At 43.3% G+C, this 25,432-nt stretch overlaps 2 protein-coding genes across 2 annotated transcripts in view; both read left to right on the forward strand.

Annotated features, from left to right (window-relative positions):
* LOC130403648 (ubiquitin carboxyl-terminal hydrolase 10-like) overlaps positions 1–8,114 on the forward strand; it is an 8,671-nt gene extending 557 nt beyond the window's left edge. Inside the window, 13 exon segments of the mRNA XM_056608065.1 lie at positions 6–118; positions 120–530; positions 533–836; positions 1,316–1,407; positions 2,042–2,148; positions 2,275–2,333; positions 2,421–2,524; positions 2,882–2,981; positions 3,885–4,062; positions 4,985–5,150; positions 6,771–6,915; positions 7,390–7,455; positions 7,589–8,114. Coding sequence (XP_056464040.1) covers positions 6–118; positions 120–530; positions 533–836; positions 1,316–1,407; positions 2,042–2,148; positions 2,275–2,333; positions 2,421–2,524; positions 2,882–2,981; positions 3,885–4,062; positions 4,985–5,150; positions 6,771–6,915; positions 7,390–7,455; positions 7,589–7,776 — 2,033 coding nt within the window. The 3' untranslated portion in view covers positions 7,777–8,114.
* Positions 8,115–15,076: 6,962 nt separating this feature from the next.
* On the forward strand, positions 15,077–23,988 carry LOC130403969 (cysteine-rich secretory protein LCCL domain-containing 2-like). Its single transcript, XM_056608528.1, is given in 16 exon segments — positions 15,077–15,107; positions 15,110–15,132; positions 16,068–16,121; positions 16,124–16,194; positions 17,475–17,607; positions 18,336–18,454; positions 18,981–19,081; positions 19,169–19,330; positions 19,444–19,504; positions 19,610–19,676; positions 19,769–19,899; positions 20,099–20,142; positions 20,243–20,315; positions 20,480–20,555; positions 21,306–21,436; positions 22,558–23,988. Coding segments are annotated over 16 exon segments (1,329 nt in total). The 3' UTR covers positions 22,610–23,988.
* Positions 23,989–25,432: the final 1,444 nt, after the last annotated feature.

Consider the following 25,432-nt stretch of genomic DNA (forward strand, 5'->3'; position numbering starts at 1 on the left):
GCCAGGGCTGCTGAATGGACATGCACTCGGTGCCCCAAACCACGGTGTTGACAATGTGGTTGCCCAAGCGCTGTCGGGCGCCGAACTCTGTTCCTCTGGCCCCGTCTCTGTTGCCACACACGACGGCTGCGGCGGCGCAAGCCAGTTTTGCCCCCGCGGCCACAGTCGACCAGAGGACTTGTGTTAGCCCTGGCCTCTCCTCTTTGGACTTAACGGGCCGAGCCGCCTCTTTATTGGACGGTAACCACGCGGCGTCCTCGTCGTCCGCCTCCTCTCAGAGCAGCGGGCTGACCGAGGAGCCCCCGGCGGCCGATCAGCAGCCAGACCTTTTGAGCCGCCAGAGCCCCAAGCGCCCGGACAGCGGTACACAGAGCCCCTTCCCCTGCCCTGTCCCCCGTACCCCCCGCGGCGTCAGCGGCCGGCCCCCTACCCTCCTCGGAACCCGCCGCCCCCCCCCGCCGGAGGAGGCCGGGGACTTCGGGGTGGCCAACGGGCTGGCCGGACCCGACGCCGTGGACGGCACGGAGGGGCCCGCGAGGAGCGGTGCGAGGCGTCGGGGCCCGTTCAGCCGGCTTCCCCAGACTCTGCGGCCCCGCTTGTGTCCGAGCAGCTTCACGCGTCGTCCGCCCCTTCGGCCAACCCTCCCAAATCCTGGGCTAGCCTTTTCCACAAGTCCAAGCCTCCGCCTGGGGGCCCTCAGGCGTTTGTGGAGGTGAAGAACGTGGTGGAGGTCGTGGCGCCCTCCCCTGTGGTGCCAAAGCAACCGGAGAAAGCCGGGGAGGTCAAAGAGAGCCCTGTCCATGTGTCAGAGGATCCTTTGGCCCCTAAACTTGCAGGTAGTGTTATTACCACATGCATGCGTTTGTCTTCTCGAGATTGGCGCCTGTGGTCGGTTTGGGTGCTATCGTTTCATTATGCGTGTCTGGCAGCAAGACATTGTTGCTTCTCTATGATTGTTCGTCCCCACCAGATGGCAGCATTGAGTTGGTTGTGCTTTCTTTGCACGCTTTTTACTTTTTGTTGCCTATATTGGTGTTATGCCTTTTTTTTTTTTCAACATTTGTGTTGTGTATGCATTGTGTTGAATACTTGTCCACGTTACCATGGTAGTAGTAAGGCCTGTCCTTGCTCACACTCATCCAAACCAGTTGTGTCATTTGCAAATGAGGGTAGAGTGGAATAAGGGACATGGTGGCTTTTGGTTAACCGTGGGTACACGCCCGCATAATACCCAACCGATGTGTTTCGGAAGGGTACATTTAATTTGACTGCATGGAGTTGTTCATTTTGTTTTTAAACAATTTTTCATTTCCAGAACTTATTGACAATGTGAAGTTGATACACAAACCAGTGTCTTTACAACCAAGGGGACTGATCAACAAGGGGAACTGGTGTTATATCAACGCTGTATCCTTTTACATTCGTAATTGTGCCCTCTGGCCTACCATTGACCTGATGCATTCTTGATAGCTATGTCTATAGAGGTCATGTGAATGCATCCCAATAATTGCAGGGAATTTCCCACTTTGTTTGCTCAATACCATATTCACTTGAAGAGGGTGAGCAGAATGAAAATTGCCCGGTCTCAACAATATATTGCTCTGTTTGGTATGCATTGCAATTTGAGATGAGCGATGTAATGGTTTCCACTGTTTTGTGATGTCACGTCTCAACACGGGACGACAACGTAGAAGGACGCCAAAATAAAGCCAGGAAAATCCCTGGTCGTCTGGTGTTTTAATCTAACCAGACCAGTATGTGCAAAGTGATGACTAAAGAGAAACGCTTTCCCTATTCCCTGACATTTCTACAGTTGGGAGAGGAGCACCTTTATGCCATGATGTGACTTATACAAAATTACATCTTTTGGTCTTCTATTTCATTCCAGGCTTATTCAAAATGAGACATTTGAATGTGATGGCAAGCTTCTTTTTTTAATGAATGCTCTCATCTGTAAGTTAAGTTTCAATGCAGCATATGGGTGTCAATGATGCATCAATCGCAATGGAGAGTGGCTGTTTCCTCTTAACTCAGTTTTCAGACCCTACAGGCGCTGATTGCATGCCCACCCATGTATCACTTAATGAAGTCCATTCCTGTGCATAATGACTCCAAGAGACTTTGCACCTCCACACCCATGATAGACTTGTAAGTAACCCGGAACTCCTTCCTTCATCACACAAACACGTTTTATCCAGATGGTGGTTCATTGTGAATGAGCAATCGTACCTTGATCAGTAACCACCACTGTGTATACCTCTCTGCTCCCAACAGTGTTAGGCTTGTAAATGAGTTCAACAACATGCCCGTGCCATCAAAACCCAAACATCAAGGTAAGTCGGTCTGCCTGCATCCTGACGTCCTCAAGTTTGGCCATTGATTTTTCTCATTTTGTTATAATGCTCTTGTTCAATTCTCAGCTGCTGGTGATAAGCTAGTGAAAGACATTCGACCAGGTGTACCCTTTGAGCCAACGTACATTTATAGGCTACTTACACTCATCAAGTCAAGTCTCTCCGAGAAGGTAGGATTTTGCTTCGCCATCGTACCCAGATTAAAATGTCATAAACCCTTTTTTCTTTTCTATGTACTCAGTAATATGCAGTCAGTAAACAGAATGTTTTTTTTTTATAATTGCTGATGACTCATTCATGATTCAAATTGAAACTATTTGATGGATTCAGCACAAGTTCTGTTGATGAGCGCTTCTCAGTTCATCTTATCTTGCGTGTCCAGTCCGTTCCATGAACACTCGCACAAGTTTCCCGGTTGACTCATGCGAGTGTGTACAACATGCGTGCATTGCGTCAATGCAGTTGTGGCGATTCGAGGTGAGGAAACAATGTTTAATTGGTGTGGGGAAACGGTGTTGTGTGTTCAGGGTCGGCAAGAGGATGCAGAGGAGTACCTCGGCTTCACCCTCAACGGACTGCACGAGGAGATGCTGGCCTTGAAGAAACTCATCTCGCCTCATGAAGACGGTACATGCTCATCAGAATGATCGGAATTCAATGAAACGGAGAAGGGTCTGATGGCATAGGGAAAAAGGCCTGAACCGCATGAACTCCCCGTTGACCTTCATTGTGCTATTAAAGTAGCGATGGCTGTTTTTGTATTTTGGCAGACAGAAGGGTACTCTATTTAACCCAGAGGAGATACTTTGACTAAATGTATACAAAAATAATACAAATTGAGAATATAAAATGTAGGGGAAGTGATCTAAACACAAAATAGCAATGCATTTGTGAAATATAGCGCATGTACTTTGTTTTAAAATGCACTTTAGTGGCTTTCAAACATAGTGTCTCTTTGTTTTATGTTGCATTGTCATTTAATATAATATCATTCAGTATAAGATGAGCTATTTTGTTTGCTTGTTGGTTTGCTCTGTATTTGCCATGTTTGTTTTATATTTATTTGGCATGTGGAATATATTTCCACGTTATGTAAACTGTGATGACAGCCACTCTTCCTAGGCATGCTACACCAATCCCATGCTCACTAATCCAGACCAATTGTGTCGCTTGAGGTCAGAGTGAAACTAAGGCACATAATTTTTTATGTTTTGTTTAACGAACTTAGTCCAAATGACTCCAAACTAATTTGGAGTTTCCGTTACTTAATTTACAAGTTAAATTGTTTTCACTCTATCACAAAAGATTATATTTAATATTTAAATGGAATTATTATTTTTTGCTGAATCAATATAAACTCCTTGTTTTGTAGACAAGTGAACTCTGATATAAGTGGAAAAAATAATTTCAACCTAAAGTGATGGCTACAGTGAGAGTAACTTAATCCAGGGCTAACTCGTGCCCATTTAAACCATTGGTCCACTACCTCTACTACAATTGTTTATTGTCATTCTCTTTGGACCCCTTCAGAATCCCCAACCCGCAATGGGCCCGCGGCCCAGCCCGAAGAGGACCAGGCTGCGGACAAACAGGAGGAAGAGAGCGAGGAGGAGTGGGAGCAGGTCGGACCCCGAAACAAGACCTCCATCACACGCCAAGCTGACTTTGTCAGCACTCCCATCACTGATATTTTTGGGGGACACATCAGGTATGCTGTGGCTTTTCCACACATCTTCTATGACCTTATCTTGGATTTGGCTTCAAACTTGTATCCCTAAGCTTGATCCTCGATGTAACGTGTATAAACAGAGAGCCAGAATAGTATTGTGCCATGGTTAACTGGGTTAACCTAGGGCCTGTTGCTGCTAAGGACCAACCTCAGCATACACCGTACCATCACAAACAACCCTGCTACAGGGTGCGTCTAGCCAGACACCAGACCTTTGGGTTTCAGCTCTTGTCACAATAACAGCCCCTGTGGTTCGTCTGTGGTCCGCAGCCTTAAATGCCAAAGTTCTACGTTTTCACGTTTGCAAACTGCAGAGTCTCCAAACTAGTGGAGTAAGCTTCTAGTGTCAGTGTAGGAAGCCTAAATGTCACGCTGTACGAGGTCCTAGCTGGGCGCGTTCCAAGCCCCCACTCGTTTCCCCAGCTTTCCAGAGGATGGTTTTCCCTGGTTCAATGTCACCCGGATAGAAAGGCAGCGCTGGGTTAAATGGTCTTGGTGTCTGATTTGCACTCTCTGGCAGGGATAGATTCCAACAACCTGATTTGAATGCAATCGTTATTCCGCAGGAGAACAGGAATTCTAATGACATGCAATTCTCTGCGAAACGTGCATTGTGTGTTTTTTATGTGTGTTAAGTGTTGTACTTGTTATTTATGTGCCGTTTTTGTCTTGTTTTGTTGTGTTGTTATTGTTGTGTGATACATGTGAGCATACCAAAACACTCCTATCAACTGTATTTTCTATATTGTTGAAATGGCTATAATAAACTTGATACTTGAAATACTGAAGTATTTTCAGTCAGAACTGCAAAATGTATCAATGTTGAACGCCATGAAATGCTAATTTGTACAGCGGGCACGAAGAGTCCACAACTATTACTCATAGTCCTTCTCCCTGTTAGATCCGTGGTGTACCAGCAGAACTCTAAGGAGTCAGCCACCTTGCAGCCCTTCTTCACCCTGCAGCTGGACATCCAGTCCGAGAAGATCCGCACGGTTCAGGAGGCCCTGGAAACCCTGGTGGCCCGGGAGTCGGTCCAGGGCTACACCTCCAAGACTAAGCAGGAGGTAGGTCTGCTGTGCCCCGTCTCGGGTCCACTCCTCCCCTGTGTTTATAGCATTGCTGTGGGCAGAAGCTGGCCTAGAACATGATGTACCACGATTGTTCTCGGAGGTTAGCAATGGGCAAGACATAACTCGGAGCCTCAAGTACCCTTCAGAGGAAAAACAAAAAGCACTTCTATAAACATTCAAGGAATAAGCAGAGGTTTGTAGAGAAGCCAATATCTTTATTAACCTCGCTAGTCGAGTCATTAATGATAATGAAGTAAAAGTAGTCATCCAAACTATTTCTGGAGTAAGAAACGATCTTGTGAAAAGAACACTACATTTCTGTGTTGCTTCATACGATCGGATTGTTGAAATAAGCATGGCAAGATAAACTAAATGTCTGAAACATAAACAATAGCCTAAATCTGCACCTAATAGCCACCCAATATTCAAAATATAAATTGGAGTCCCTTTCAAAGTGAACAATGTCCCTAGACAACTGCAGGTTTTTTTTTTATCCATGAGACGCGCTGCTACACTACGAATTACGCAGTGTACACTATAATTTAAAACCTTCCAACATTTTTGTGGCGGATTCTCAACGAGCTCGACCCTGCGTCGATTAGTCGTGCATGAGCCCGGATGCCCGGTCAACGGCTTCTGGGGCCAGTCGATACCTTGACAGGAAGTGTATCGTCCTCGCTGTGATCGGCGACCTCCGGGCCGCTGACACGGCCGTGTGGGGCTGTGACAGCCAAAGCAGTGACCAATCAGCCCCTTTGGCTCAGTCCCCAAACACAATGTACATCGATTAACAATGGATGGAAATAAAAGCAAGGAGCGGGATTTAGCCGACCATAAACTCTTAGAAGTATTTTTACCTTACAAATGTATACTTTATTAAATGTAACTGGGCTGTACCCCTGGGCTTTGTCGCCCAAACCGTGGTAGCGGGATTGGCTGAGCTGAAGGTGGGATGGGGTATCGGATGTCCAGCAGGACTTTTGGACCGTGTCCTGCGGATCCCAGAGTACAGCTTCGTTCCTATACTTATCTGTAATGATATTTACTTCTCTTACCTCCATTTTAAAACTCTAGTTTCAATGTGTCATGTATTGTCAAGTTCAAAGTAAAAGGATTGTTAGACACAACCCTTGCATGCAGTTTGCCATGCAGCTTGACAATACTGAGGATAGTATGTTGAGCATAATGGCTTGTCTTTCAAACACAGAAAGGCTTCCCATGTATTGTCCGAGCTTTGTCATGGAACATCTGCGTCATAGCAAAGCAAATTTGCAAGGGAGTTGGCTTGTGTATTTTCTAAATTGAGGATGGGAATAAGCCTTGTTCTAGAGGCAGATAATTTGGGGAAGCATTCTAACTGAACTGCTTCCTTGATTGAGACAACCATTTCAGGGGTTTTAGAGTAACTATAAACCCATTTGAACTTGCCTTTTGGTACTTTAAGCAATCCTTCAGTCCACATCAAAGCTCTCAAATAGTACTGAGAACCGCTTGTTCTGTTAAACGTCCTGTATTAAACTTTGAGATGGCATTGCACTTTATGGGGCTATCCTTTGGGGGCTGTGGCGGTTTCCTTCCGAAGCACTAAAGGGCATTCTCTCTATCCCGCCATAGATTGAGATCAGTCGGAGAGTGACTCTGGAAGAGTTGCCCCCGGTGCTGGTTCTCCATCTCAAGAGGTTTGTGTTTGAGAAGACTGGAGGATGCCAGAAGCTGACCAAACACATTGACTACCCTGTCGATCTGGAAATCAGCAAAGGTACGAGCCCTCGATTGTACAAAAGCCTTCACGTTACTCAAAAAAACACCTCCCCCAGCTGCAACAAGGAACAGGAAGGCAACATATTGTCCCCGGCTTTTGGGGAGATATTCCTTGAACATTTAAGATCTAAACATCCCATGAGGACCAATGGCGTTTTCGCCAACTAACTTCTGACTAATTACTTCTTCTCACTACACTTTAGTCTTGTGATTGGAACACTCCTCTCTATTTAGTGTTTCATGGCGTAGGTCTGGACACTTATGCAGCAACATGCGTTTCACATCTCGAACGTTCCTGGTTGAAATGTTATTGTAGAATGATGGTTTCAATACATTTTGACAAAGGGAATGAGTGCAGTGATATTATGTTCCATTGCGCACATGGAGGATGATTGTTAAAACCGAACTACGGTGCTAGGATTCCGTCACAACGGTCTAGAGATAAATGTGTTTATTTATACATTTCTTTCAGATCTGTTATCCACTGGAGTGCGGAGTAAAGTGGTGAAAGGCCTCAGAATGTACAGGCTATTTGCAGGTGTGGTTGGAATTCATTGAAAATTATTGATTGTTTCTTAACTTTAAATTTGATGCACTCTGTTACTTCACCAGGGCAGATATTAATGACATGGTCTGACTTTGTTTTCCATTGCCAATCCCCCCCACCCCAGTTGTCTATCACCACGGAAACAGTGCAACGGGCGGCCATTACACTACAGATGTCTTCCACATTGGTCTGAACGGCTGGCTGCGCATCGACGACCAGGCTGTTAAAGTTATCAACCAGTACCACGTGGTGAAGCAATCTGCGGAGCGCAGTGCATACCTGCTGTACTACCGCCGGGTGGACCTGCTGTAGACGTCCCTGCTCCCCCCTCCAACCCCCACACTAACAAACACTCACACACACACAAACGCACACACCTGCCCATTCACACACAACACGACAGTTCTCAACTTTTTTAGACGCCAGTTTCAAATTGCTCTCGACTACACTCAGATTCTCACATGCACACCCCATGAACAAGAACACTGCCCTCTTCTCTTACAAGTTTGATTTCTTCTCTCCCCCCCCCCCCCCCCCCCCCCCCTGTCCTGCTTTCCAGAGAACCAGCTGTTCCTTCACCGTGTCCCTTGCATTGTTTTTGTGGTTGAGTGAGCGAAGCGCGCTGCATTCAAAAAGAGTGACAATGTCCCCCTTCCCCCCCTTCCCCCCCCCCCCCAGTGACTGCTTTCTCTTCTCTGTGCACCACTGCTGTTTTTTTATGCCACAAGGAGGGACTGTTATAAGGTATGGGGGATTTCTGGGGGGGTTTTGGGGAGGGGGGGATGTCGTATATCGGGACAGCGTTACCTCTAACTGAGCTTACAGCTTGGTTCATACGGAATCACACAACTACCACACTGGGCTACAGTTGGACCATTGGGATTCTTTTTTTGTTTGGATTACCTTCCAAATTCTTCTTGTGTTTTTTTATTCACTCGAAAGAAAGTCTTGGACTGATCAGTGTTTCGCGGAACCGTAGGGGAGAACGGTTTATGGTATCGAATTGGCGGCAGACTAACAACCCCGACGGAATACGCCGTAGAGCATTGAGGAGAAAAACGAGTCAAAGGAGAAGCCCACCACCAGCAAACTACATGACGTCACCGCGTACGTCTCTGGAGGTTCCCGTCGCTGCCGCCATTTTCCATTTCTCCTTTAGTTTCTCTTGTTTTTTCTGTTTTTGATGCTTTTAAAAACTTGGTAAGACATGAGCCACCTGAGGGCAAAGTAAGGAGGTTTTAAAAATTAACCAGAAAACTGCTTCCTTTGATTGAGAGAACCGTGTTATTTTCGAGGGGTTTAGAGTTAGAACTATCTAAACACATTTTTAAGCGCTTTAGAAAACGATAATGAGAAGCCTCCATGGACAAACGCTAATCACCTATTAAAGGCAAGAACACAAGGATGCACATTTTTTTGTGTGCATTTAAATACATTTCAAATGAAATCAAGTTAACTCATTCAGCGCCTGGCTGGCTCCTGTGCTTGGCCGCAGGCTCTGAATAATGTCTGTGGAAGTATGGCGACAAATGAAGATGAGTGCCATTTGCAAATTCCATCCTGCTCTTGATCAGTATGCATTTCCTTCTCCATGTATTCCTTTTCCATCGTTTTCTGTATTGGCTGAAATAAGGTTACAGCGGTGTAAACGTAACATCCGTGTTATTCTGAGCCACATCGCTCCTGTACTCCTTAAAATGGCAGAAATGAGGGGGGCTGCCTTATAGGTTCATGATTTAATTGTTTTCATTCTCAACGAGCCTGGTCCTATAATGGCAGCATCTGTGGATACAATGTCTAAGTGCTGGGACAATGTACCTAGTCTCTATAGATATTACGTTAGTTGTTTTTTATGTGGGACCTCATTATGCTCGTCGAAGATGTAGGTAAACCGTGGAAAACAAGTGGCACCTGTGCTTGGCTTAAAAAAAAAATCCCCAAAATGTGCACACAAGTAAATTATTTTTGCTTTTGTTGAAGACATTGATTGCTATTGCATTGCATCAGCTTTTTTTTTGGTTACTAAAATATTGCTTTTGTCATTTTTTGATCTTCCCTGTTTTGTCACCGCACTCCCAAAAAAGCCATGCCTCCTGGAAATGTTGCATTGTAATTGCTAATACAAAAAATTCTCCGTCGCTAAAGCACAATGAATAAAATCGAACACTTTGCTTGAAAAGTTATTTCCCATTCTTTATTTACAGTCGATTTATTCTGATCTTTTGCTTTAAATACCATCCGTTTTCAAACTCAGTATTAAAAATAAAGCGGTCATAATGAGCTTTACCCACCTGGTTGCGCAATATCCATATTGTCAACTTTTTCCAAAGAAAATCTGTTCATTTTGTTGCTTTGTCCCAATTCCATGTTCTTGGAGATTTATTGAAGTGAGGTACTCGGCTGGCAATGGTTCTTGTCTATTGTGGCAGTTGCATACACTGCTGCAAACCACAAATCGGCCATTCATGCATTTTAGGTACTGGTATACAGATTCCTAAATTTGTATTTTTTTCGTTTCAATTTATAATTTAATATGCTATATCTTGTATAGCTTGAACAATAGTACCCAGGACTGTATTTTTTTTCATTCAATTCATCCTATACCCTCAATTTGAATGTTTGGGCGACTTCTATTCGGCGATACATTTGGTACTGCTTCAGCTGTATATGTTCTGTTGTGGTTTTCAAAAAGTTGCCAGGAAAACCAAAAGACATGGGACCTGCTGCCTTCCATGGAATATTAAGAACATTTAACCTCCAACTTCTATTGTCACACAACTTAACAACACGTAACATACGTCTGCTTCATTCCTTACAGGAAAGGTTTTTGTTTATTGATTGCTGATGAAAGGAAATTTGCTAATGGATTTGTAACCCATCTTTAATGTACCCATTGTGACATTTCTTTTCCCTTTTGAGGTTGTTTGGGAGGTGAAACTGTAAAAAAATAAAATAAACACCTAACCAGTCTGACTTGTAAACATTTTATCACACTCTGGTCATGTAACGTTCTGGTAAAAGGCTTCAATGATGTCGTCATTTTCAATGTGTTCTAACACTTTGCCACGATTTTAAGATATTGACCTGCGAATCAGAACCTATACTGTCCATTAAACTTAAGCCTTTAGCGTTCTATTTTTATTTGTTAAATTAAAGGGTTGTGCAGAACAGTTTGCTTACAGCAGACAGAGGATTACTTGGCTTTCTAATATATCTGCAGTTTCTACACCTTGGACTGGCCTACGGGATAATGTGCACAATTAACCAAAACAAATGATTAAATAAAGGATGAAAAATTAAAAGATCCTTAAAGGTTGTGTTTATTTCCATTTGTAGCAAGTCCCCAAATATGTCAACCCCTTATCATTTGTATCTTCTACCTGGCCTTCAAAGTAACTTGGTTGGTTGAATCGTTTTAACTAGCATGTCCCTAGCACACCTTCTCATGCCCTGTTAAAGGGTAAACAGGAAGCATGCCACTTACTAAAAAATCTGCCAACTAAGTGTTTTCCTCCCTTTTAATTCCTACTAAACTACACATATGGCCAACTGTAGGAAAAGCAGTATTTCACTTGCAAACCTGACTATTCCGATTGAAGACTTTTTTAAAATGTTAAAACACAACTACAAGCTGGCCTGTGAATAAAGCCAACAGCATGGAAGATAAATTACAACCTTGTACACTGATAGACCACCTATACTCAGAGGTGCCTCTTTCAACCACTCAAGAATTTGACGTTTATAGTTGCTTTGGCTCTGTCTTGCTTTTTTAAAGCTTTGAGTGGTTTGTTCTTACCACGAAGAAGACTGGTCTCCTATAAAGTCAGCGGAAACCAAGAAATTTGTAATGACTATATTCTTGTGGTTGTGAGCCTGGCTTAGAACGACGGCATCAAAATGAATTGAATTGCCATTTAAATGTGTTTTTATGTGTTCCTGTGCAGAGGTTGTCATCCTAAAGTGGTTTTGATTATATCCTACACATATCCTTATTTTAAATATGTGTACAACAGAAAGCCAAGATTAGGAGATCTCTACTTATCAAGAAAAACCATCTCACCCATAGTATCACAGAACATGGTCTGCTGCTCTTAACCTTGTATAAAAGGGTTCTGTATTCAAGCTGCCTAGTTTTCTCATGTTCATTGCTATTTACCCTGGCTCATAACCTATAAACCTTACATTCCACTATACGAGACTGACTGTATATAATTGGAGGCCACAGAAGGCCACAAGCAGCAAGGTTTAGGTATGCAGTGGGTTATTATTGCGGGGATGAATGATTGAGGAAGGAATAACTTGGTATACAATTAAAAAAGCTTTGTGTGTTGGGGTTTTCATGAGCTGTAGCGAGTTTCAATGCGTGTTCATTCTGCTGTTTGTTGACTCAGAATCATTTAATCTTGACAACAGCCTTGATGCATGAATCCCAGGTATTTACTCCCTAATTCAAGAAGCCTGTCATTCAACATGTTACCAAATCACAATCTTCATGGATTTCCTGGCTCCAAATATTAACTTCATTGTGTATGTGTGTTTGTGTGTGGGTGGGTGTTTACGCTGTACGTTTAACCATCCACCTGTTGCTTCTACAACCAGGCTGCAATAAACCTACTTTTGTAAAAAAATAAATAAATACAATTCTAAAACATTTATTTCCATGCTTACAAAGGTAACATTTAGAATTCAAGCAAATCACCCTTTACGCTTTTAAAGCCAAGCCTTCCAGATGTCAGTTGAAATGTAGTTCAGAATATAATAGCATGAACAACATAACTTATAAGCTTAAGGGTCATTTTGTTTTAGACTAAGTATTATTTATTTAATTATTGACAAAGGTAGGGCTATAATTTAAGTGCTTTTAAGCCTTAATAGCGTATTTTATCAATTGTATCTTTCTAAGCATTGTTGAGATTTTATTTATATAGTGGTATGATAGGTTTTGTTGTTCTTATTAGTGCACACTGAAAATAATTGCACTGTTGCTGTTACCTTTGCATTGCTTGTCCTGATTGAACAAATCCAAAGGGGGGACCCCTGATTAGGGAGGGCAGGATATTTCTGATCAAAACAACCTAAAACCCTTTCATCAATCTAGTTGTCCTCTGACCATGTAAACTAACACTCCCTATGTGGTTTCATATAAGGCCTATGTATTAAATTAGGGTGTTCAATAGGGTAATTCAAAGTTATCCTGGTCTGATGCCAAAAATATTATTATAGATAGAAAACCGGCACCCTCCTCTGGATACACGAAGTATAACAAGATAATATCAAGGGCTTCCTGGCCATAACCTGAGCGGTGGTTATCCCACCATTAGCAGAGCAGTATGTTCCTGCAATACCGGAGGCTGCCGTTTCAGGACCGCAATCCTAGGACCGTCGTTTCAGGTCCCTAATTGTTCATGCTTTACTCGATACTAATGAATGAATATTCGATGAAGCACATTCCATTTCCAACCCAATACCTTAAGTTAACCATATCAAATAAAAAAAAACGGTATATTGTATCTTACATGCGAAACAATTATATTAGGGCTAGAATTTATGAATTTGAGCTTTTCTTTCTAAACTACTGTTCAAAGTATTTTTTTGTCTGTAAATATGCTGTCAAATACCGTCGTTACTTAAGTTAACTTAAGTTTTGATGTTTTTGTCATCGTAAAAACATGATGCCAAAGCCGGACTGACACTGTGCCCGTTTTATATACATTGGCCTCCACCACTATTACATGCATCATAATACTCATAGTACTATATGAATAGGACTAGAGCAAGATCCCCGAGTAGACTTCAAAGACCGTAAGTGCGACTGATCTCCTTCTTCTTTTTTTTCTTTGAAGGTTGCTCGCCAGTGCGTTGTAGAGCCTACGCTGTTTGCCAAGAACATAGCCTACTTTAGGGAGGATAGAAAGCAAGGGAGTGAGAGGCTAGAGCGGTTTTTTTTTCCGTTCGAAAGGGGTCTCCTTCTCTATATAAGGCACTTTTGAGACAAGTCGAAGTCAGAAGTTCCTCCACTCTATAGGACCATCGCCAAACAGCAGCATACCATCCCTACACCGGCCAGCTCTGTCAGGGGGGAACAGAACTGTAGGGCAGGGGGAAATACACGATCGCAAACACTGGATTGCATACTGAAGAGACTATCGCATTGGTAAGGAAGTTGTTCTCTCTTCCTTTTTTTTCTTTTTGTGTGTCTATTTTGATAATCATCCATTTGATCACGTTTGTTGGAGCTATAAACATACACTTGGGTTGTATCTGCTGTTTTGAAATGATTTCTGCTCGGTTCTAGCAATTGCTGCTCTATTGCCAGTAACAATATTATAATATCAGCAGGTTACTTCAGTGTATTCGTTTTTGTACAATTTGCATATTTAAAATATATCTCCTGCCATAGGCCTATTTTTTTTACGATGGTATCGAATGTATGAAAGTAATGAGAAGGGCCAAAAAGAAAAGGTGTTTGAGTTGAAGTGTGAAAATCGGCTGCCGAGTGCAGGGTGTGGTGCATGGATTGCTGGCAGACCCTCAGTGCCCTGGAGTTGGGGGCTGGCACAGCGTATTGACACAGACCTCCGCGCCAGACCTCAGACTCCCTTACCCAGCCAGAGGGAAAGAGGTGAAGGGGGGATTTAAGGATCCTATTCTATTCTCTCTTGTATTGACAAGATCTTCTAATTTCCCCTCTCTCCTCTCCCTCTCCCTCTCTCTCTCTCTCTCTCTCTCTCTCTCTCTCTCTCTCTCTCTCTCTCTCTCTCTCTCTCTCTCTCTCTCTCTCTCTCTCTCTCCATTGTATTTGTTTACCCACGCTGACATCTGCTGTAGTTGCAGATTTGATAGTCATCTCTGGATGCATAGCATTGTCAAGTGACCAACATAATGAATGGTTGGCGTGTCCAATTGGTATGACCTCTGATAGGTTCTTCTTTTATGGTCTTGATGATTATGGTGGTGATGCTCTTTCGTTTTTGTGCATAATGTTCATTTGCCGTTCTTGATGGAACAGGTGTACTTAAATACTTTAGAAGAATTTGTTGTAAAAGAAAAATTCTTCTTCTTCAAATTATCGAACATGGTGGGATTGTGTGGGGGGTAGCGAGGTGTGCACGTCAACATTCTCATCGGCGGCTGATATTCAGTATGCGCAGTAGGCTTGGTGGGGCCTGTCCTGCGTTGACTTTTAATTGAGTCTGTGCCCCTACCTCGCCGTGCTCGCAGCAGGGGAAGACTCACACAGCGTTTTTTTTTCCCCTCCCTGGCAGGTGAGGAAAGACACAAAAAGCCATGGTCCACACGCCTCCACCCGACGCTCTGTACCACCGCCCTCAGACACCCCCAGCCTTGACCACCGACGCAGAGGGCCAGAGGACCGCCATGACCAGCCTTCGGACTCTGGTCTCCCTCCTGGGCCTGGTGCTGTGGCCGGGGGGCCGGAGCAACCGGCCTCTTCCTGCCTGCAGTCCATTCGGAGCTCCGGCAGCTTCTCAGCCGCTACCAATGAGGAGGAGACGACCAGAACAGCACCGTCGGAGAACGGAGAGTCGGGGGAGAGGATGACACCAAAAGCGACGTGCCATCCGCTGGTCCTGACCGAGAGGAGATCCTTCAGATGCACAACAGGCTGAGGGGAGTAGTCTACCCCACCGCTCCAACATGGAGTACATGGTGAGATCTGGTTCCTTTCAAAAATAAAAGCGTCTTTTCCCGTTTGCCTTGAAACATTGGACCCGATTGACAATGTTCGGGGTTGGAGAAGGTGACTGCGGGTCTGCCTAAGCACAGCTGCGGGTGTTCCTTTCAGCTGTGCTGTACTTTCACTTCTTGCATGAGTCTGCTGTAGAGAGGTTTTGTTTTGATATTGCATGCTTAGAGCAGTGATTGATGCGTAACCTAAACAAAGAGCGATGGGGGAATAAAAGAAGCCTTCTTCTCTGCTGGAAAAGATGATCATGGATGGCGGGTTGTCACTAGCATTCCAGCCTTGCTTTTTTTTTTGGACGGAAATTAACGTTGACTCAACCCTAACCTTTACCTTGGAAAGCAGGTCGGGGGGGAGGGGGGGGGTTAATAGGAGCATAGGATACCAGCAGAAGCATTCAAAGGAAAATTATAGCATCAATGTAATCCAGTAAAGTATGGAGTATGACACGAGGGTGAATAGAGATATGGAAAAACAACTATAGGTCTCAAGCAACGAGGTAAAGTGGGGGACAGTGGTGTTCTGTATGTCGTCTGGGATAGGAAAGGATCGGACGTTTTCCCTCCCTACACGGTGGGTTTCCAAGCTTTTCCGAAGGTGAAAACTAAATCAACGTCGGCCCATAGTGCTGTTTTGTGTCACACTTTGTTTGTATTTGCGGGTCCGGGTCAGAGACCACCACGGTGGAAATGTACTGGGAGAAGTCAGGCCCGACTCAAAGGGAGCCTCTCTCATGGCTGATCCCTCTCATCCTGACTCCCTATCTTCCAATGCAGTCATGTTGCGTAATATGTTTGCAGCGGATGCCGGCGGCTCATCGGCTCATCCTGGTCTTATCATGCAGGCAAAGTAACTTGTACCTCTTCTATGTCCTCTTCCCCTCGTCTCCTCCCCATCCCAGGTGTGGGACGATGATTTGGAACGCTCAGGCCACTCATTGGGCCGGGTGTGTGTCAGTGGGACCATGGACCCCAGGACCTGCTCCTGTCTATTGGGCAGAATCTAGCTGTTCATATGGGCCGGGGTACGCATCTTTAGCATCCGCATACACACACACACACACACACACACACACAGCGCGCGCGCCCAACCACACACACACACACACACACACACACACACACACACACACACACACACACACACACACACCACACACACACACACACACACACACACAAACGGCCAACTCAACATGGTTTTCTTGGAGCAATATGTTGTTCCATTGCTGAGTCATAAACCCTGTGGTATGTGTGAATGAGCCGTTGCTTGCTACACCAGTACAGTGTGTGTGCGCTTGACTTTGTTCCATGTTAGTGTGGGTGTTCAGGGTGGTGTCTTTCTCGAGGGCGGGCACAGCATGGGGTAGCTGCTGTAAATTGCACTTTCATGAGAGGACTGTGCAGAACCGCTTCTTTTTTACTTCAGATAGATATCCATCAGAGGAAAACCTGCTTTCTTTGCCGCCTCCTCTCTCTCTTCCTCTCTTTCTCTCTATCTCCCTCTCCCTCTCCCTCTATCTCTCTCTCACTCTCTCTCTCCCGCTCTCTCACTCTCTCTCTCTCTCTCTCTCTCTCTCTCTCTCTCTCTCTCTCTCTCTCCCTCTCCCTCTCCCTCTCTCTCTATCTCTCTCTCACTCTCTCTCTCCCGCTCTCTCACTCTCTCTCTCTCTCTCTCTCTCTCTCTCTCTCTCTCTCTCTCTCTCTCTCTCGCTCTTGCTCTGTTTATCTCCTTTTTTACGGCAGCAAAACTTACTACAAAGCATTTTCCCTCCCCTGTTCTTCCACTGGCCATTTACGCAGTTGGCACTTTTCAATACCGTAAAAAGAGATGTTTACAACAGGGACTGGCTTTGATTTGCCGGCTGTGTAGCTATGTTTAGTTTTTCCTTCTGTTTTTTCAGCCGGGTCTGATTTCCCGTACTACGGACAGGAACAAGTTGTAGTTCTGTATGTCAGGTCAAATCCAGGCTGATTATTTGAGTCTTGAGAGAAGGGGGAAGCTAGAGAGCTAGCTAGGCTGCTGTACTGCATTGAATGCTCAGCCAAAATACCACTGCCAGTATATTTCCCTTGGCCCCTGCTGGCACGATGCAATGACATTTGACTGAGTGTGTGTGTGCGTGTGTATTTAAATGGATCGATGTGTGCGTCTGCATCAGAGCTTGCATTTTTCGTTTGTATGTGTGTGCGTGCGTGTGCATGTGTATTTATCTGTGTGTGTGTGTGTGGGTGTTTGTCTGTGTATGCATACACATGTGTGTATCCATTCACATTAAACATGCCTTTCTGTGGCACCCAACTTGCAGGTACCGCTCGCCAGCCTACCATGTCCAAGCCTGGTATGACGAGGTGAAAGACTACACCTATCCTTACGCCCAGGAATGCAACCCCTGGTGTCCGGACCGCTGCTCAGGGCCCATGTGCACCCATTACACACAGGTAAAAGATGCAGTGTTATAAAGCCAAATTAGCCTCATGAACTCTGTTGACCTCGCATCAGGTACTTAAACAGTATCAAAAGCCACAAAGCGGAGGAAAGGGAATCGACCAGACCACCTAACACTCAGCTTTTACTTACTATTTGTATTTTTCTAAATAAACTCAGCTCCCGCTCCTGGCTGCACCTTAAAAAAAGCCCAATCACTGGCATCTGGGAGCCATTCCCAGACACACAAGCCTCCTCGCTGCTTGACCTATTTTCCCCCAGAGAGACGCGGCAGGGTTCATTGCCACATTGCAGGATCCTCATTCTCCGCCTGTCCTTCATTTGCGGGGGAATGGCTTAAACACAGTGTTCCAACCGGTCCCACCCATAGATAGTATGTCCCTGTGGACACTTCTTTTAAAAATACAGGCATCATTACCGACGTCATTGTCTGGTAATTTGCTGTTCCTGGTAAAGTTGTGTAGAGGATGGATTGGCGAACAATTTTAGGCCTCATTTCCGATCCTAAAACAAAAAAACTGTGTAAGGAAAATGAAAAATAAGAAAAACAAACTGTATGATGCGCATCGCTCACTGGGATGAGGTAAGTGAGAAGACACATGTCTCTGACCTTAGAGCCCCATTAATATGCCACAGTCTTGTCAGTCGTGCATAACCACCTTCATAACCATCCAAAGATAACTTCCTCTAACACAGGAAATTTGCGTTCTTCCTTCATCAGCTGGTCTGGGCGACCACTACCCGAGTTGGGTGCGCTGTGTACACGTGTCCGAGGATGGAAGTGTGGGGAGAAGTATGGGAGAATTCTGTTTACCTTGTTTGCAATACTCCCCCAAGTAAGCTTCATACTCTTTGTTTACTTAATACTCTCTCTCTCTCTCTCTCTCTCTCTCTCTCTCTCTCTCTCTCTCTCTCTCTCTCTCTCTCTCTCACATTCCACTGTTATGTTCTCAACGTCTATGTACTCTCCAGCCTTGTGAACATGCTCTCTACTACAAACACGATGGACCTATGCAGCCGTTTATCTCACAGCATGCGGTGAATAGAGCACTAGCAGGCAGAAGCAGAGCCAGCATGACCACGCCTGAGGATTTGCCTGAAAAGTGTGTTTGACATATTGAGGTCATTAAACCTCCTGTAGAAAGTAAGAATAGAGAAATAATGACGGGAAGGGAAAGAAAAATACAAGCTGACCTGCCAGTTCAAAAGGGAACAGGGAGTGTTTTTATGAGTCTTTGGGACTAATGAGTATTTGGTGTAGATCATGTGCAAAAGGTAATGGAATAATTAAGTGAGCAGGGGTGCAGACATGGACACTTGAATGAGGATTAGTTTCCATCCACTTCGACGTTGTGTCCATCTCCAGAGGCAACTGGATAGGTGAGGCGCCATACCAGCACGGGCGTCCTTGCTCCCAATGCCCCCCCAGCTATGGAGGAGGCTGCAAGAATAACTTGTGCCTCAAAGGTGAGCCAAACTCGGATTAGTAAATAGGATTTATGATCCGAAGGACCTTCTTCAAAACAAAATAAATTATTTTCCCACTTTTTTCAGACACACACACTCGCACAGAGTCTGAGGATATGAATGAGGTGGAGAAGTCTCAGCGTCCTTCGCTCCCACGTCCCACCACAAAGCCAACTCCTAAACCCAAGCCAGCCGCCCCGAAGAGACCCATTGCCAGGGCTTCCAGCCCTAAGACTAACACTTACCTTGGTAGCAATCTATCTAGGGCTTAATGATTCTGCACATATTTCATTTCTAAGCAACCTTTTCGATTTTTTCACGTTTCTTTCAATTTTAATTTGGATAATTTGTTTGCTCTTCAGCTCAAATCATTAAGTGTGAAACCAGATTGCGGGATAAGTGCAAAGGAGCATCTTGCAACAGGTCAGTATTTCTTACGTTACCTGAGTTGAAGCTTGTATTATTTTCTGTATGTTCTAGTTCCAATCCAATGTCATGACTTCAACACATTTCTTTCTTAATCTGCAGATTCAAATGTCCTGCAAACTGTTTGAATAAGAAAGGAAATATTTGGGGTACTCTGTTTTACGATGTGGTAAGTCTGCCACTTTGAATCTCATATTTCTGCACTGCACAAAGATGGATAGGAAATGACCCTAATGCAAGTATTCCCTGTATGTATCGCAGCTATCAAGTATTTGCCGTGCCGCCATCCATTACGGTGCCATTGATAACAACGGGGGTTTGGTGGATGTTACCAGAATGGACAAGTTTCCCTTCTTTGTCAAGGCCACTAAAAACCGCATTGAATCCCTCAGGTAAACATTGCTGCTTTGCTGCAAGTTAAATACCAAGAGAGCTATGATCGCACTTACATCCTTGAGCAATTATATATATGACCAGATTATATCAGGGACTTGAAATGCAATAATGAAGGAGTAATAATGTGTTTATTTTAATATCATTTTTCTAAGGCAGTATATTTCTCAGTTTTACCATTGTGGTTTTCTTCCCCAGCAAATATCAACCTAGCAATGCGTTTTCGGTTGCTAAAGTGGAAGGTAAGCAAGGCTTTTCTCTTTGCAGCAGAAAACCAGAGCAGCATCTAATATGGATTTTACATTGCATCACATGTCTTTACTACTTGGCCTTCATCCTTAGAAATGTCTGTCGACTGTTATACGACAGTGGCCGAAATCTGTCCCTTCAAAAAGTCCTCATCCAGCTGTCCAAGGTAAGGTTATTTTAAATAGAGTAAGATACTGCACCACAAGTGTTTTATATCTGCAGCCACACATATTTAGTCGTAATATATTGAGATGATGGTTGAGATGATGGTTGAAAATATCCCATGGTCACCAAAACAATATACCCTGAATTGCAATGTTTTACTTTTAGAGTCTTCTGTCCAACAAACTGCAAGGTCCAGCCATCTTACTGGTCACCTGTTATTGGGAACACCATCTACAGTGATGTAAGTAGCTAGTCGGATCCAGAGATTAGTTCTAGCATCTAGCTCCATGGCATGATTTATGTGAGCGGTACTGCGGCCTTTCTCCCGGTGAGAGTTTTGTGGGGGCACTATATATACTTTGGATAGCCCAGCACTTGACAAGAATGGTGAGGGGTAGTATGATGCCAGCAACGTGTCGCCAACTGCAACCTCTGTACACTACTACTAGCTTAGCCTTGACATGAGACTTGAGAGGACGGCAAACTGAGAACCTGGGGCCAAGCGCAGCGTTTCTTTGGTCTCAGTTCTACATCTTTTTTTAATCAATGGTTTAAACAAAATTGTGTGGATTTAATTACATTGGACGCATACGCACACAGAGGAGAGGATTAATGAAGCGATCAGATGTGGTTCCTCTGTTCTTCATGACCTTAATGGTTGTCACATTTCAGAGATGCTATGACTGTTCAGCAGGGGCAGTTCAATCTGTGTTCACACCACACCCAATCATAAGCCTGCAGGAGTGTGTGTGTGTGTGTGTGTGTGTGTGTGTGTGTGTGTGTGTGTGTGTGTGTGTGTGTGTGTGTGTGTGTGTGTGTGTGTGTGTGTGTGTGTGTATCTGTCTGTCTCTTTGTTTTTGCTGCTGGTGTGGGCCACATGGGCATCAACACTTATGTAATCATATGTTACAACTACTTACTATATATTTCTGCATGTATCCCAATTTGGGATACACATACATACATTTATAATGTATTTTTACTCCCACAGAGCTCCAGTATATGCAAAGCTGCTATCCATGCAGGGACGATGAAAGCAGAAGGTGGTTATATAGATGTCCTGCCACTAGTGAGGAGGAAGAACTACGTTGGGGTCCTGAAAAATGGTGTTCAGTCCGAAAGGTAGACATGAGACATCCTAAAAGCCATAATTGATGCACTAGGACATGAATTTGGTCATAGAAGTCGTTCTGCATTATTTCCCGGAAAATATTAAAGAGATGGCCTCTAGAGCAATGAGATGTTACTCTTGGCCCAGTCTGAGTAGAAAGTGGGATGTGAAATGACCCTACAAAATAAAGAAATCGTCATACAGGCATTTTTTAAAGTGATATCGACAAAAGAAGCCAAAGTACATGGTTTTGCATGTGATCACCCATATCCATTTCTCTTATCACCCGTTCACCTCGTCTCTTAAATCATGCTCAACAATGTGGTTGGCTAGACCTTAGCCATGAAGGCCTCTGTGTCCGCATCCATTGGCAGGTATAGCCTGTGGAGGAATGGTGTGGTGGAGCTCTGTGGACGGGCCACACACAGGAGCTGTTCTAGCATCAACCACTGTATTTCACTGGAGTGTGAAAAGGGCTGATTGTTCACAATGATCCTAGCTCGAGTAACAATCCAATACAAAAACTCCTTTGCTAAGATCACTCGTGTGGAGGACAATAGGAAGCTTAAACCACGGCATGTGTCCCAGATGTAGAGGGAAGGGGAAGGGGGTGGGGGTGGGGGGGGGGCAGGGGGGCTTTTACTGTCAGTAATTACAGCCTATCCAATTATGTGAGGATGGAAAAGCTGTTGGCCACCAACACATTGTTTTTCTAGGGAGATAATTACCTTGAATCTGAAACCTATACACTCGCCTCATCGCTGACATCAGTTAGCACGGCGGCATTTCAAGGCTGTTTTGTTCTTTTGCCAATAGTAGGTCATCAAGCTAACAAGAGTCGGTATTGGCGGCTGGAAAGGTCCAGAACGGCAGTATGGCAACAATTTGCCAACATTTGAGACCTTCCACAATGTATTTGTATACACTGTAGATGTCCTTCTGTAGGGCTCATGCCCGGAAGGATTACAGGATAGGCCACTTTGATATGACGATTGGTAGATCGGCATAGCTAGAACAAATAGAATCATTGTCTTCTAGTTGTAAGGAAGGAATTGCCATGTGCTTGATTTCTACACAGGAAGCACATGTGTTTGTAGACTGATTCATGAAAGTCCCTTTTTTTCTTTTACAGTAAAAGCAACACAGAAGGTGGCTCTTTCCGCACCTTTGCGGTGAGAGAGTGAGGCTCCTACTCTTGGGGTCAGAGACCCAACACTCAGACAGAAATTGTCCAGCAGGATTAATATCATGGCAGCATCACTGTCTGGATGAGTAGGAAAACAAGTCATTAAAGATGATTTGTATTTTCAAACGTAATAACCAGTATAATTAATAACTTTCAGCCTTTAATGGACTTTTCTCTTAGGCCAAGAATAAAGATGCATATATTTTTATAGAAACATCTGCGAATGCAGATTGTTATGTTGAAACAAGATTTATTGAACAGCTGGTGCTGTGAATCTCTATATTTGATTTAAATACAATGGGAGTAACAATATTATGTTTACATTGGAATTATTAAATATCCTTACATTTATAAATTGGTTTTAATACATAGGAATGTAAACTGATCACACTGTATTTAATCATTTTGTACAGAATGTATTTTATATTGTGTTTGAAGAATTGAATACTATATATTAACAGTTTCTTTGTTATCAATGTAGATTTCCTCTGACTTAATCCCCATTTAGTTCCTTTTGGATTCTAAATGTTAAACTAAATGCATTTCTAAATGTTATTTATAATTTATATATTTTCCTTATTTTGTGCAAGGATGTATTGTAGTGTGATAGTACCTGTTTTAAGGAAAAATAATAATTTGGGGAAATTAAATTATGGCCCCTCCTAAAGACAAATGAATGTTTTTACAGTCCAAACCTCTATTGCGTTGATGCATGTAATGGGCAATTGCTTAAAGCATGTCAAAATACAGCTCAGCATGTATTGTGCAACTGCTCAAAGATATTGCTATTTGGGATTGTTGAGCAACCACCATTATAGTAGAGACATCTTTGTAATTCTTTGAGTTTAGCATATTGATCTTTTCTTAACCTTAATATGAGGATTATGATCATTACATCTTTAAATCTGACAAATCTTGCCTGACTTGTCCCCTTAACTTCAAGGAAGATTTAATTTAAAACTTGGATATTAAGCACACCATAATGCCCCGCCTCTAAACAAAGATAATTTTCTGTTTTTATTCCTTTGACATCATTTTAGCTATCTCGGGGTCAAGTGCTATGGTAGCATTGCATTCACTCTTGTACATTAATGGACATCGTTTGTAAATACTTTTTTTTTGTTTTTGAGAAGTCCTTTGTATAATAATATAATGAGTGACTGTGTTATTATATTGTTTTGATAAAGGCATTAGATAGGTTCCCTTTTTTCACAGAATTGAAAAATAAAATATTAGTTACACAACCTAACATTTGTCTATATCCTCATTATATTAACATAGAACCATAGACGATTGATTGTCATGCAGAAGAGCTGTTCTGTCATAGGATTTGGCACATTGCTATGGCACTTAAACCTACAACAATTCTACAATTCCAACATCTCCCTCCTAAAGTGAATGGCAAGGTGAGCCTCATGATTGGTGTTCGGCCAAATCCTCATTATGGGAACAGGGCACACCTGAGCTACACTGCCCAGTTGCTATTTGGTCGAGGCAGTGCAGTTCTTAAAGAAGCAACACAGTCAGTTTTCTCCTCAGAGAAACAGTGGTATAAAGTTGTAGCATTTTCTCAGGATTCTAGTTCATCGGATTTCCAAAAAGACGTATTTTTTTGCATTACTGAAGCCTTTTTCTAAGCATGATCAGCATTATTATATAGCATACTACTGGGGTCAGGGTTAACCCTAACCCTATTAAATAATGTATGAGTGAATTCCTTAGTTAACGTGAACACCATTCCCTACGTTAACATGAACACCATTAGTAAACATGAACACCATTAGTCAACTATTTCTCAACTGATTATCATCACATTAGCGATTAAGGGATGAGGTTATCATTAAAAGAAGTAGCAGTAATAGTAATAGTAGTAGTAATAGTTGTTATAGTAGGAGATATTCCCTGCTTTGGAAGCGATAGAAGAGGTGACCTTTATGAAACAAGAAGTCAGGTCACATATGTGTGGTATGTTGAAACTTTGTACAAGAACATTATAAAGGTTTTGAAGAACCAGGCCACCCAGGATTGGTACATTATCCTTGGAATGGATTCTGAATACTGACCATGGACACTTTCTAAAGCCACATCAACTTACTCCAACATGATGCAGTGAGTGCAAAGAAATTCCATTAAAACCATAAACCTAGGACCCACAGTGGATATGATATTCGAAAATGGTTGTTCTAGCGCTGAACAATCTTACATCTCTTAATTTGATTTCAATATCCTGTGCACAGCATGCTACTAACGGTGCTGAAAAGGTTAATATCTACAGTTTGGGATTACTTTATCCAAAAGAAATGAAGAGGAACTTCCCTCGGAGTGTGAAAGAGCCAAGAGAAAAACAGAGAGATATACAGAAAGGGGATAGAAAAGCTATCAGACCAAACGACTTGTCTGCAATAAGTCAAGGGAAGACCTCAAGGTTTATGAAGGAATGATTCTCAGTTTCAGTTAAGCCGTTGTTGGAGCAGTCTTTGGCCACCTTGCTGATAAACAACTTGCCTGCGTGATTCATATTTTGGGCTCCCATAGTCAACAGGGAGAAAAATGAATTTTAAGATTTACACCTCCCCCCTAACACACAGTTCAACCCCCAAAAGTTAAAAGATATAAAAATTGCAAACAAATGGAAAACAACTCAAACTCTCCCAATTTGAGTTGTCCCTGATTGACCTCCCTCAGATGACTGATGTATCTGTTTGTGTCTGCTCCTATCTGGCGCTGTGTTGAACATGTTTCATGTGGTGATTCATACTTGAGCCCAGGAAACTCTCTATCCTTGTTTAAGTAAGTGCACGTATCTTACAAAAAAACAAAA

The sequence above is a fragment of the Gadus chalcogrammus genome, chromosome 14 (genome assembly GCF_026213295.1).
Source record: "Gadus chalcogrammus isolate NIFS_2021 chromosome 14, NIFS_Gcha_1.0, whole genome shotgun sequence".
Taxonomy (NCBI): domain Eukaryota; kingdom Metazoa; phylum Chordata; class Actinopteri; order Gadiformes; family Gadidae; genus Gadus; species Gadus chalcogrammus.